Genomic DNA, 14,377 nt, shown 5'->3' on the forward strand with positions numbered 1-14,377 from the left:
CAAGCAGTGGTACAGGAAGAAGTCTGCATCCTTCAAGAAAAACATGATTTTCATGCAGGACAATGCTCCATCACACGCGTCCAAGTACTCCACAGCGTGGCTGGCAAGAAAGGGTATAAAAGAAGAAAATCTAATGACATGGCCTCCTTGTTCACCTGATCTGAACCCCATTGAGAACCTGTGGTCCATCATCAAATGTGAGATTTACAAGGAGGGAAAACAGTACACCTCTCTGAACAGTGTCTGGGAGGCTGTGGTTGCTTCTGCACGCAATGTTGATGGTGAACAGATCAAAACACTGACAGAATCCATGGATGGCAGGCTTTTGAGTGTCCTTGCAAAGAAAGGTGGCTATATTGGTCACTGATTTGTTTTTGAATGTCAGAAATGTATATTTGTGAATGTTGAGATGTTATATTGGTTTCACTGGTAAAAATAAATAATTGAAATGGGTATATATTTGTTTTTTGTTAAGTTGCCTAATAATTATGCACAGTAATAGTCACCTGCACACACAGATATCCCCCTAAAATAGCTAAAACTAAAAACAAACTAAAAACTACTTCAAAAAATATTCAGCTTTGATATTAATGAGTTTTTTGGGTTCATTGAGAACATGGTTGTTGTTCAATAATAAAATTAATACTCAAAAATACAACTTGCCTAATAATTCTGCACTCCCTGTACGTGTAGATACAAGACCTCACAATTAGAGAACAGGAAATATGGGGATAGGGAGCTGAAGTTGGGCAGGGAGGGATGGCTATTTACCAAACAAGTTGCTGCCATTACCTGAGAGTGGAAGAACAACCCTGCGTTTGTACACCGTTTCTGTGCAGAGAGCCCACCCAGCATCATGAAGCGACAGTCACATACCACCCAACATGTCAAATGGGCAAAGAGGGACACTTTAATCGTAGGGGTGTGGCTGGGCAGGGCTGCTTGACAAATTGTAGGTGACTTACTAAAAACTATTTATGCTAATATAATGTAATGTAGAATAAGAACAATGTATCCTATTTACAGAGACTCATGTCTAAACATATTTTTGTAGTGTTACTGCGAGCATTATTGCTGTGAAGCTCTGTTATAAACTCAGAAACACCAATAATATGGAGCTCCTAGAAAAGAGGGATAATAGGATAGAACACTGGGACAGAGGGATTTGGGCCCAAAATAGGGACTGTCACTTCTAAATAGGGACACTTGGGAGGTATGCAGTCACCCTCAATGCAGAAGGGTATATTTTACTTACCTCAACTGAGATGTTCACTCAGGTAAACACTTCAATAATGTTTGCTGGGATGTGGAAACAAGATACTGTCAATTCCAGACAAGTGACAATTCCTATTTAATGCAGTTTAATAGTTTTGTAATTAAACACCAAAACTGTTGTATAATTAAACTGAATTGTATATGTTGGGCTATAAAATCTAAGCTCACCATAACTCAACTGCATTTTAATTTTCCAACTTTGTTGTTTTGGCCTAACTCTTGCAATTCGAATTCAATGCATTGTAATGATAACCCAATAGCCTGTATGAATGCAGCACTCAGCCTGCAGTAAATGAATGCAGCACTCGGTCTGCAGTAAATGAATGCAGCACTCAGCCTGCAGTAAATGAATGGAGCACCCAGCCTGCAGTTCACAGTACTGGTTTCCTTATGAACCTGCAATTCCCCTCCGTTCCGCTAGAGGCCGCTTGTATTAGTGCTGTGTGGGCCGTCGCTTCCGCCTCTTTATATCCTCGCTCCCAGCATCCTTTGCCCTCTTCTACCAGCTCGGTCCAACATGGTGGGTTTCCATCTTTGCCTGTCCGCCGTACTATCCTCTGCCATCCTGTGTTTTAGTGATCAGACCGGGCCCGAGCGAGGCCGCGGAGTCTCCCTGACACCCACACCGAGCCTGCGAGCCCTGTATTGGCAGGGGAGGCCCGAGCCGGCCGGAGATACGGGGATCTGATGGAGCCGCTGGGTGTCATGGAGGCCCCGCTGAGCTCTGCCTGGAGGCCGGGGGTTCAGCCTGTCCGGATCGGTGCCGGGGGCCGAGCTGCAGGCTGTGCTATGGGAGGGGGGGAGACTGGAACCTGCCGTGGAGAGTCAGGGCCTTATTGGGATAATATAGTCCGGGGATTGCGGCCTAACCTGCTTCCTGAGCGGTGTATGCAGTGTGTGTCCCCTGCCCTGAGCGGTGTATGCAGTGTGTGTCCCCTGCCCTGAGCGGTGTATGCAGTGTGTGTCCCCTGCCCTGAGCGGTGTATGCAGTGTGTGTCCCCTGCCCTGAGCGGTGTATGCAGTGTGTGTCCCCTGCCCTGAGCGGTGTATGCAGTGTGTGTCCCCTGCCCTGAGCGGTGTATGCAGTGTGTGTCCCCTGCCCTGAGCGGTGTGTCCCCTGCCCTGAGCGGTGTATGCAGTGTGTGTCCCCTGCCCTGAAATGTGTGTCCCCTGTCGTGAGCGGTGTATGCAGTGTGTGTGTCCCCTGTCGTGAGCGGTGTATGCAGTGTGTGTGTCCCCTGTCGTGAGCGGTGTATGCAGTGTGTGTGTCCCCTGTCGTGAGCGGTGTATGCAGTGTGTGTGTCCCCTGCCTTGAGCGGTGTGGGTCTTCCACACTGAGCTGTATATGCAGTGTGTCTCTCAAGGTCTGTCCATAACGTATACATTGTATCCGAGATCTCTGTATCACGTTTTTGAGAGAATGCTCTACAACTTGAAATCGCCTGCATTGAGATGGGGTGAGAGGAAAAGATTTTGGTACATATCGAGCAGGTATAATGGTATATAGCTTGTACAACGTAACACGTTTTATTGTATTGTCTTAGGAAGACTGTGTAACTGATCAGGACAGTTGTGGTTTTGTCAAAGTGTCCAGAACAGGAAAAAGTGGTGCAATTGCCTTGGGAACCTGTGAACTAACCAGGCACATTGCATTGGCAATGGGTCTTTCAATGTTGCGCCACTTTTCCAATCACTACACTTTGATAAATATCTCCTGTTGTGCAAGTTATAATATCCATCAGGACAGGTTAATTTCACATGTCTTAATGTATTCGGTGACCATTTTTTTTCTGTTGATATACTTTATAACCAAGGTGTTCATATTTTCTTATCGTGTTATCACATAGGTACCAGCAACTTACCTTTTGTAGATTCTACAGCTAAGAGCGTTATTAACTAAAGTGTAAGGTATCAAGAATTTAAGGCGAACTTCATATTTTAACCTAAAATAGCCTAATTGAAAACACCGGTGACTAATCGACTGCTGGGACTTAATACATTTTTCATTTACATTGAATTCATACCTTGGTGAATAACTCTTAGCAATTTTGTACACATGCTTGTCTGTAAACCTGCATCGAAAGTGATTTTGGTCCTGTTTATGGCCTGATCATTGATACTGCAGGGAGAGTAAATATGTGAAAGTCTTTCCCGTGTTTGGAGATGCTGACCATGCCTACCAAACCCTGTAACTTTTGCACAGCCCTATACAGGTTCACATCTAATGCCAGCATATGACAAAGGACATAAGAGATGATGCCTTCCTGCACTTAAGACACCTGTTAATGTGTGTGTGTTTATTTTTATTATTTTTTTTAAATTACAAATATCATTTTTTGCCTCTGCATTCCCAGCGAACCTTTCCATGACTAATTTTTCTTTTTCACTAGGGACGCGTCAGGACAAAGACCGTGAAAAAGGCCGCTCGGGTCATAATTGAAAAATACTACACCCGATTGGGCAATGACTTCCATACCAACAAGCGTGTGTGTGAAGAGATTGCCATCATCCCAAGCAAGAAACTGCGCAATAAGATCGCTGGGTAAGTTTTACAGCAGAATGGAGTAGTGGCTAGGGTGCACAGTTTCTCGTGAAAGGGTTGGTTTTAGTTACTCCAACTATCTTGAGCCCCCTGCCTCCCTTTCCCCTTAGTATTGCTTGTTTTGTTACATTTCCCACTATCCCTCCTCTTGCTGGCTCAGATTGCGTGCATGCGCTCTTGGCTGGCGAAACGGTCCAATCAAAGGATTTCTATGCGAAGCTTTTCATTGGACCGCAGAAGGCCCTGGCTGACATCGAAATAGGTGTGGAAGGCAACTCCACTGTTTGCACCAAACACATAGCCTCTTTGCACCATAATCCCTACAATAATTTAGTATTTGTGATTAATCACAATAATCTGTACTGATTATGGTAGAGTTTTGGGGTTTTTAATGTCTGTGTGTAGACATAGCTCTGATCATGCTGCTGCAGGGGATTTGTATAATATTTTTTCATGCCATGCAATCTTACTGATAAAAGCAGTTGCGCAGCATCTGTATCATGTATTATTAAAGGACCACTATAGTCAACCAGACCTCTTCAGCTCAATTAAGTGGTCTGGGTGCCAGGTCCCCCAGGTTTTAACCCTGCAGCTGTAACCATAGCAGTTTCAGAGAAACTGCTATGTTTACATTGCAGAGTTAATCCAGCCTTTAGTGGCTGTCTTCCTGACAGCCGCTAGAGGCGCTTCCGCAACGCTCAATTCGAAAATCGCATTGAGCACGCAGAATGTCCATAGGAAAGCATTGAGTAATGCTTTCCTATGGGCAGTTTGAATGCGAGCACAGCTCTGGCCGCGCACGCGCATTCAGCTCCACTCAGGAGCTGACGTTGGAGGGGGAGGCAGGTCACCAGCGCCGAGGGAGCCCGGCACAGGATTACGGTAAGTGGCTGAAGGGGTTTTAACCCATTCAGCCCAGCGGGTGCAGGGGAACCTAAGGACTATATAATACCAAGAAAACTAGTTTGTTTTCCTGACACTATAGTGGTCCTTTAATATTGCAATGTTTTGACTTTTTTTTTTTCTGCTTTGAAAATCCCATTAAACCTGCATCGAAAGTGATTGTGGCTCTATTAGTTGCCTAGTCATTGATACTGCAGGAAGAGCATGATGTGAAATATTTCCCGTGTTTGGAGGTTGTGATAGTACCTACCAAACCCTGTACATTTTACACACTGCCTCATTCGTACATCGGCTATCTGAACTCCTCTTAGGGCATCAAAACCTGACCTGTTCTGTCTCTGTAGGTATGTCACACATCTGATGAAGCGCATCCAGAGAGGCCCTGTCAGAGGCATCTCCATCAAACTGCAGGAGGAGGAAAGAGAGAGGAGGGATAACTATGTCCCAGAGGTAAGTTGGCAGAATAAGATAAATCTTGTATCTACACCTCTGTTATTTCTAAGTATGATTTTATTATTCTGCTTTTTTTGACCTGCATCGAAAGTGATTGTGGCTCTATAAGTTGCCTGGTCATTGATACTGCAGGGAGAGAATGTTGTGATGGTTTTTCCCGTGTTTGGCTGTCTGACTCTTGTACATTCCAAACCCTGTAACCATCACACAGTGTTCTTTTGTGCACACTTTAGGTACACATTCTGTCTTGCATTATTTGTCAGGGTTATTTACTACAGTGAGGATTCAAAGTGAATTTCAGGCGTAAAGCCAGATTAGCCGAACTGAAAGCATAGCCAGTTTGGTTATATTTTTCTTAAATCTGAAATTCACCTTGAATTCTCACTTTATTGAATAACACTGTACGTCTTTGCCAATCTCATTCATGCTCGTTGTTGGCATTGTGGTCCATTAATTAAACTCATGATTCTGGCAGTACTAGCCCTGTGTAATGCAGTGTTCAAATTAGTAGTGAGCTATCTTATATAGCTAATTTAGTTTTATTTACACTATAGAGCAGGGGTAGGCAACCTTCGGCATTTCATATGTGGTGGCCTAAATGTACCATGAAGCTTTGCTAGCATTATTATTATCCATAAGAACATTATGGGAGATGTAGTCCACAACATTTAGGATGCAAAAGGTTGCCAATCCCTGAAACTATAAGAAGAAAAAAAAAATACAGGTGACATGAAATCCATGGTTAAAATTCCAGCAGGGGATTGAGGTACATGGCACGAACAAGAATCGTTTTTGTAATGTAATCTTTTAATTCCTCCATTCATGTTCAAATATTATTATGGAATTTTCTCCCAATCACTGCAGTCCTTAACTTACTTGTTTAGATTAGTTTATCAGCTCACCCCTTAAAACATCTTCCCTTTCATCCTTCCTATGCTGTCTCCCATCTCATCATGTTCCCTATTCACGATCACCCACCCCATCCTTTTCAGTATATCAAGATTCCCTCACTTCCCTCTTTGTATTTGTCTCTCAACACCTTTTTACTTGTTTAGGCAGGGCACTGTTCACATACTGTCCTCGTATGTCAAATGTGTTTGTTAGAATGGTTTGTCGTGTTTCACCTATTGTACAGAATTGTGGAATGTGTTGGAACCAAATAAATGTAATTGCCATTGTTCTACTCCATAGGTAGCTAATAATGGGGCTGATTTTGTACTCCAATCACCACCTTGGTTTTATTGCTACCTCTTTGAGCTTCTGGTTTCTAAAAAAAACTCTGTACATTTAGGTTTGCATCTTTTAATCCTATATAGCAATGAGGTTCTCTGGAAGGAATCTGTTTACGTGTGCATTTCAGCTTATGTGAATTAAATACATTATCTATGATTAAACTAATTGATCGATTTACCTGTGGAGTCGGTTGTATGTTTTTTGTTCGACCATAGATTAAAATAAATGTCATTTGTTTGCACCAGCTTAAATGCATTTGTCTGTTGGTTGCTAGTGTTTGTCGCCATTGCTTATAAGAATAGGAAGGTAAGATTGTAAATGTGTATTCTGAAAGATATTGTACTTTTTGTTTTTAAACTCCCTTTGGAAGTGTAGCTGTTTTGATGTAATTTTTAGTTTTCAACATGGTTTTTAACTTGGTATTGATTAGTGATCGACCAATATTGGTTTGTGTTTATTTATTTTTATATATATATACCGATAATCTGAGAACTTTCAGGCCGATAACTTACTGATATTCTGTGCCAGTCCATATTTGTTATGTTTTCAAGAGTGTGTGTGTGTGTGTGTGTAAAGGGAGGGGGGGGCAGCTGCATTTTAACTTTTTTTTTATTTTAAATATTGAACTTTTATTTTTTTATTTTTTTAGTCGTCCCCTCCCTGCTTTTTACCTGGCTAGGGAGGGGGATATGGCATTCCCTAGGGGGCCCAGCACACTTTTACTTACCTTCCCAGCAGCTCCCCTGTTAACTCTTGCTGCCTGTGTTCTGCGCGGAGTGTTGCCATGGTAACTCGTGGCAACGCTCTGACGGCCGAGGGACACGCAAGAGTTAGACAGGGGGTTGCTGGGAAGGTAAGTAAGAGGGTGCTGGATCCCCCATGACCCTGATACCGGCCCTGGTCTGCATTATCGGGATTTTTTTGATTTTTTTTTTTTTGACCGATTTTATTGCCGAAAATACAGAATATCGGCCAGACCGATAATCGGTCAAACCCTAGTAATGACTGCATTTTTGTGCTGGCACTGCCTGGTGTCTGATGTAAAGTAAGAAATATCCTGTGATTCCTTACATATGGCCCCATGGTCTGGGAATCAAGGGAATACACCCAGCATACACGTGTTCATAGGTTATCTGTGGAAGATGGTGGCACTGCCCACCTGGAAATGTTGAGTTGTGTTTTTATAGTTTCCGCCACTAACCTGTAGTCTGGATACCTTGCTGGCATCAAAGGATTTTCCATGCATTTAAACTTGTCTGTATGGTATGCATTCATTCTGTTTTGGTACAACTAGTTGTGAATTTGGGGCATTTCCTGTAATGCCATCTATTTGCGGGACTCTAGAGTAATACCTGTTGGACACTCCACCCATCCGAGGACTGTTAGACCAGATCTGAGGCAATTGGCTCGTCTGATTTTGAACACTTCCTCCAAGTTAAAATGGTGCTTGCATTGCAAACATAACATTAAGTATATTAATATCATTTCAGAGCAGTCATAGTAATTGGATATAGTTTTGGACAACTATTAAAGATTTTATTTATTTGGTATGTTGCACTTAATGAGTTGTCACAAACTACCGAATTATATCAAATCCAAAGGACAAAATTTAATCTAAAATACGTCTTGTGACAAGTCGGCTATAGTCTCAGCTTTTCTATTTTAATTTGCTATAATTGAGTTTAGTGAGAAAAAAGTATTGTTGATTCTTGTAGCTATTCTGTCTGTAACAAAGAATGATAGTGATATCAACACAAATAATTCTACTCCAGATGTAGTATAAAGGACATTTCACTTAATTGTCTGGCTAAAATATTTGCACTGGTTAATCACCATTTGGCAAGGCTCAAATGGCACTACTGCCATTGGCAGGGCCAAATTAATAGGCTCTGGGCAAGGATCTGCAAAAAGCCAGGTGCCAATAATGTAATTCATTATTTGCCTGATGGCATCAGCTGAGTGGTCATATGTGCAGAGGAGTGACAAAAGCCCAGAAGTCTAATTCTGAGCTTTCTAAAGTGGCCAGAAGTGGAGTTACACCACCGGCAGCAACATTAATTGTATATGGTGCAAACAGGGTCTGAAGTTGTCATGATGTCTGGGCTAATCCTTTAAACATGCAGATGCATGGCCAGATCTGTAAGTGAATGAGATGTTTATTCCTTAAATATTCCCTCCGTTATGATTTTTTTTTTTTTTGTCTATATGACTAGTAGAAATGTATAGATAAAGAAATTTATGGTCAATATGAGTTCTGTTTGAAATAATTGTTACTGTCAGAAATTACTTTTTGGAAGGAGACTTTCCTTATAGCAGCTGTAGGAATCAAATTAGGTGTGAGTTTATTACAAATGTCAACACGCTCAGTGTTGTAGAGTAAATGTAGTTCTTAACTTTTTATCTCCGTTATGGTGATTTAAAAAAAAAAAGTGCCTTCCCTCTTCTGTCACTAGTTAGGAGTATTTTGACGCTATCCTGCTAAATACTTGCAATATTTCTGTGTGATGTCATAATGTTCATCTGTATTTCTGAGTATATTTTAATGACGGGTACTTCTTAATTATCCTCATTTGATTTTCTTTTTTTTTTCTTTTGCTAGGTATCTGCCCTTGACCAGGAGATTATTGAGGTGGACCCTGACACCAAGGAAATGCTGAAGTTGTTGGTATGTATTGTAAGATCTTTTCCATGGATCTCTTTGCTAAAGTAACTTGAGTCATGGACCCATTGTGCCTTCAGTGCTGCGCGTTGGCTTTGCATGAGCAATTAAATCACTTACCATTTCTGGTTTTCTAGCTGATTGATGCAGAGAGCGTATTGCCAGCGTAGAAGTGGAACTTCCAAATTTGCAATATTCCACGCATATAGTTTGCCATTCATTGACTTGGTTCACTGACTGATGTTCAGCCAATGAATGATGTACAACGTTGAACAAACTGCTAATGTGGAAGTAGACTGTGTTGTTTGGCTTGCACCATCGATGCCCCATGGTTTTTGTTTCCAAAAATTCTCACATAGAACATAGGGGAGGGGGGGTAGAATCAGAAGCATGTAGTGAATAATGTTTAGGGTGGCCTTTTAACTTGTATGTTAAAAGGCCACTCTGTTTATTCCTCCTTTTGTTTTTATTCAGCATTGTGTATTGTGGCTTTCTTTTGACCTGCATCGAAAGTGATTGTGGCTCTATAAGTTGCCTGGTCATTGATACTGCAGGGAGAGAATGTTGTGATGGTTTTTCCCGTGTTTGGCTGTCTGACTCTTGTACATACCAAACCCTGTAACCATCACACAGAAATGCAGTCTAACTGTGTTTTTTTTCAAACTCATCATCTTTAATCCATTCTTTCGCACTTATTTTAGTTTTTAAAGAGCATGTGAAATTGTTTAAATGTTTTAAATGGATCTATCACTTTCTTGGGTTTTCACAAAGACCCCTGGAATGGACAGATCCAATATGGGCATGTGCAGGGGGAGGGGGAATTATTTTTAGTCTCAGGCTGTCCCTCACAGCCGCTGCTATCTTGGTCCTGCTTCCCTCTTCAGCTATTGGTACTTAAGTTGGCAAGAGCCACGTCTGTGCTGTATACTTGTGCAAGAGTACACTGAGAGCTGTGTAGGTCCATGCAAGGTGGCAGGATCCTCCATAGACAGCCTGAATCCCAAAACTGTCTTTTGTGGACTTGAGAAAAAGTTGATAGCAGAGCTCTCCTTTTGTCAGCATCAGTCTTGATGACCATATATTATAATCTGACACTATATCAGGTCCCCTGACCCCTCCATGGCTGAGAATATCCATTATGTCCATTTCTGTCAGTCAATAACACTATCCTGTAGGAAAGCATTGGGAGGCTATTGCACATGCACAGCAAAATTATTTGTTGCACCAATCAGCATCTTATCAGTGATGCATTGAATCAATATATCACTATGGGGAATGTTAAGCCTCTCCTCTCAATACAAAGTATGAAGATACTGAACATGTTGGTGCTGCACACTTGGAAGCACCTCACGTGTCCATCTCTGAAAAGGAATTGTTTACATTGGAACGCCTTCCAGGCGCAGGCTATTGGCACCAGAACCCGTAGATTAAGCTGTAATTGTTCTGGTAACTAATGTGTCCCTTTAATGTTTATTTCAAGAAAATGGAAAACTAAATTAAAAAAATTATGTGGAAATGCGAGTTATGCAGTATGCAAATAGGCAAGTGCAAATTGTTAACTATTTAGTCCTGATTTTTTGCACCTCTACAAGTGATTGGTCCATATGTAATGTAGATTTCTTACTATTTCCACATTGTAATTTCCAGCATCTTAACATTATTCTCTTTTTTCCAGGACTTTGGCGGCCTATCCAACCTGCAAGTCACCCAGCCAACTGTCGGGATGAACTTCAAAACGCCACGGGGGGCTGTTTAAACATTTGTATTGTAAAATTACCAATAAACTTTGGAAAACACCAAATGTTACGTCTTTGTTTAAGCATTTATTGATTTTTGCTAACGCGTTGTATGTGTATGATATATTATTGAATATATATGCTAGCCTTGGATTTTTCTTATAGCAAGTACTCTATGAAGTCTCAGACTTGTCTTTTTGTTCCTGCATCGCTAGACAATACCCCGATACTTAATTATTGCACATGCTACCAACAGGCATCCATTGATCCTAGTATTACAGGAGTGGATGTTTCAAGTAAGCAGCAGAGTGGTACCTGGCACTTTAGTATAAATTATGGTATTAGACAATTCTAGAAAAGGCTTCCCTTCACAATTAAAGTTTTGTTGCAATGTTAGAAGTGCACCTAAAGATATAGCCAACCTTTTTTTTTTTTTTTGTGCGGGATAAAAAAAACAAAAAGCTAAATGTATATTTGTTAAAGGGACTGTAGGCAGCCAGACCACTCCAGCTCATTGAAGTGGTCTTTGTGCTGTATCCCTTTTGCACCTAGTGCTACAATGTTTACATTGCAGCTCTAAGTCTGCCTTCTGGCTGTCTACCAGACAGATAATGGACCAAAAGTCAGCTTGGATTCTAACGCTGGAAGTCCTCACGCTCTGCATGATCTCCAGCGTCAGATTTTCCCCATAGGAAAGCATTGAAAAATGCTTTCCTATGGGAGGTCTGATGCGTGCGTGTGCAGCCATTGCCAGGCATAATGGGAAGGGGGGAGGACCTATTAACCCTATAGTGCCTGGGAAACTGCTTTGATTTAATGGCACTATAGGGTCCATTTAATGGTTTGGGTCCATAGCCTCCCCCACCATTTCACATATAAAGATAAACCATGTCAAATTCACTGAAGCAATAATGCAGGCAATTATATGCTTGCTGTTGTATGATAAATCCTTATATATTTGACAGTAAGCCATGTGAATAGACTTACGGTGATATCATTATTGTACAGCTAAAAAAAGTAAAAAGATGACCAATGCCAGAACAATTGTAAAGTGCTACGGAATTTGTTGGAGCTACATAAATCTAACAAGTGAAACCCCCAGGAGGCTCCTTAACCCCTTAAGGACCAAACTTCTGGAATAAAAGGGAATCATGACATGTCACGCATGTCATGTGTCCTTAAGGGGTCAAGTAGTCTGAAAGTCCCCTACATAAGGAGAATCGTGAACATGAAGAGGGGAATGAAATCTCCAAAAACAGTATAATAAACCAGGTGCCTTCATTATAAACCTTAGACGGTGGTCTCTGAGTCAAGTTATTGGTCGGGTCACCTGGAGCTGCGGTTTCCTTTCGAGCAGTCAGCTTTGCCCAAAAGGGCTCGTAGTGTCTGTTCACTTTTGATTCTATATCAGAATTCTCTCCGCAGGGGTCGGAGAAGCATGCAATGTCTGCCATGTTATATGGGACGCTCTAGCTTTTTACTGTTTCTAGCATTAGCCCCGCACATTCTCAGTATAGCGGGGCAGCCACCAAGGTGTAGACTGGTATCAATCCCACCAGTTGAGGGGAGGTGGGGCACCAACCAGCAGCTTGCATAGGGAGCAGAGATCTTCCGCTCCTCTGGATGCTCCAGACCTCAAAGCAAACCAGCAGCTCTCCAACACTGAACACGACCACTGAAAGGTAGCTTAAGCCTCTCAGATATAGCACTGATCGTGCTATGAGCCCTTTAAAGGTAGCTGGGATCGCTGATAGGGTAATCATCTATGTAAGTACTGTGATAAAGTTTGTGCTCTGCCGTAGTTCGCTTCAAATGCGTCGGGCCCCGTGCCAGTATTTTAGATGCCAACTCCTCACACCCTTTTAAGGGAAAATGGGAGGACAAATTGATGGAGATGAATCAGGACGAATTTAACATTTAATAAAACATTGTGACACTTTTTTTTTTTTTTTTTTAAACGATGACCAGATTGTTTGTCTCTTGTCAGGTCCCATCCCTTATGTTCTTACATACCTCCCAATTTGTTTTAGGGGTTGTGGATTGCAATGTTTTTGCCTTCCTGTGTGGTGGCCTCTTAGTTGATACATCAGTGGATGGAGGGCATTTTTCTTCTTCAAAGGCTGTGGTGGTAGTTGGAGATGTTATTAGACACTGCCTTGCTGAATTGGAAGCCTCAAATGCTTTAGTTATCGAAACATGAGTAATCTAACACTGTCTGCACTGCTACAAGATTGGCCAGTTAGACATTTGCGTTTTCAATTTAGCTATTCATCAATTGGAGTCAAGGTATGGCATATTTTGTCCTTGAAAAAACAGCTGTCCACAATACTAACAAGGCCTTCCTGAAAATATGGTCTCACTGGAGCAGCACCTCTGTCCTGACCATGAGTCAATGTGATGAGTGAGGTTTTATTTCCTTTTTCTTTTTATCCCCTGCGAATGGGATAATGGAATTGCGTAGGTTATTCCTTGCACTATTCCTACCAGATTGGAATTAGGAGTCTAGAACTTTATGAACTGGAACTCCATTGGATGTGCCACAAATTCACGATCACTGAAATGTGGTGGTCGTATAAAATGGAACTGATATGGTGATACCCTTTCTTATTTTCTCGTGGTGGAGATGCAAGACCCTCAATTGCTAAACTAAATCTCCTGAAATTCTCTGCCTCAGGATAGGAGAAATGGATGGGAGATGATTTCAAACTTTGGTGTCATTGAACACTAGTGGTCAATTCCAATAATGGATGAGAATAATTAGCAATTGATGTCAATTGGGCAGTAATGTAGGTTTTGTTTATTAGAATCTATTTAAAGCAGCTTCTTCGTGGTTTTTGGTTTAATCATAAGATTCTCAGACCCCCAAATACACTTTGTCTGTTTTTAAATGTAAATATAAAAGCTAGTTTATCTTTGCTATTATGGGTGTATCTTTCTGATTGCAATATTAAATTATCATTTGGCTGCCCATGTTTGTTACTTTGGTAACTGTTTAGATCAGCTAAGAATAAAGTTACCCGCTATTGTAAAAACAGGAGGATTCAATGGTTATACACTATAAGCACTTAAACTTGCCAGTGTAGCACGGAGATAGCTTCTAGAATGCTAACAAGTGGCATGCAGAGTGCCTACTTTAAAGATTGGTCGAAGAGAGAGAATATTTGAGGTTGTTTTTCAGGGTTTGTACTAGGTCCCTTATAACAGTGAAGAATCTTCTGGATAGGGTATTTTAGACTATTGGGTGCTTCCCACTTTATGGCAACAGTTTGGAAAGGACCGTTCCTGTGCTATTATGACTGCACACAAAGCGAGGTCCATGTTTTCATGAATTTGGTGGGGAGGAAATAGTGGCCTGCAGAGAGCCTTGACATTAGCTGCACTGAACATCTTTGTAAAGAATTGGAACGCCGATTGTGAGTCAGATGTTCGTGTCCAACATCATGATGTCGGACCTGAAAAATGCTCATTTGACTGAATTGGCACAAAATCCAGTATCTTGGGAAAGCTTTTCCAGTAAAGTGATTCCTGTTATAACCACAAACCGGGAACAACTTAATTTGAATGCCAATGTTTCTG

The 14,377-nt window shown here is 41.5% G+C and overlaps 1 protein-coding gene and 4 non-coding genes across 5 annotated transcripts; all 5 read left to right on the top strand.

The window, feature by feature from the left end:
- The first annotated feature begins 1,698 nt into the window (after positions 1–1,698).
- Positions 1,699–10,866, top strand: RPS17 (ribosomal protein S17). Its single transcript, XM_063445879.1, has 5 exons — positions 1,699–1,795; positions 3,666–3,817; positions 5,065–5,170; positions 9,006–9,071; positions 10,741–10,866. The coding sequence occupies exons 1-5, from the start codon at positions 1,793–1,795 to the stop codon at positions 10,819–10,821; spliced, it is 408 nt and encodes a 135-aa protein (XP_063301949.1). The 5' UTR covers positions 1,699–1,792; the 3' UTR covers positions 10,822–10,866.
- On the top strand, positions 3,346–3,477 carry LOC134603879 (small nucleolar RNA SNORA71). Its single transcript, XR_010090618.1, has one exon. It is a non-coding gene; the product is annotated as a small nucleolar RNA SNORA71 (small nucleolar RNA).
- LOC134603880 (small nucleolar RNA SNORA71) lies at positions 4,863–4,992 on the top strand. The gene has a single exon (XR_010090619.1). It is a non-coding gene; the product is annotated as a small nucleolar RNA SNORA71 (small nucleolar RNA).
- LOC134603877 (small nucleolar RNA SNORA71) lies at positions 5,251–5,383 on the top strand. The gene has a single exon (XR_010090616.1). It is a non-coding gene; the product is annotated as a small nucleolar RNA SNORA71 (small nucleolar RNA).
- Positions 9,565–9,697, top strand: LOC134603878 (small nucleolar RNA SNORA71). Its single transcript, XR_010090617.1, has one exon. It is a non-coding gene; the product is annotated as a small nucleolar RNA SNORA71 (small nucleolar RNA).
- Positions 10,867–14,377: the final 3,511 nt, after the last annotated feature.

The sequence above is a fragment of the Pelobates fuscus genome, chromosome 3 (assembly GCF_036172605.1).
Source record: "Pelobates fuscus isolate aPelFus1 chromosome 3, aPelFus1.pri, whole genome shotgun sequence".
NCBI lineage: Eukaryota > Metazoa > Chordata > Amphibia > Anura > Pelobatidae > Pelobates > Pelobates fuscus.

Excerpts from the sequence above, each read along its gene's own strand:
- RPS17 (XM_063445879.1), top strand. Across the intron at positions 3,818-5,064 it reads CTGCGCAATAAGATCGCTGG|GTATGTCACACATCTGATGA; the intron begins GTAAGTTTTACA and ends CTGTCTCTGTAG. Across the intron at positions 5,171-9,005 it reads GGGATAACTATGTCCCAGAG|GTATCTGCCCTTGACCAGGA; the intron begins GTAAGTTGGCAG and ends TTCTTTTGCTAG.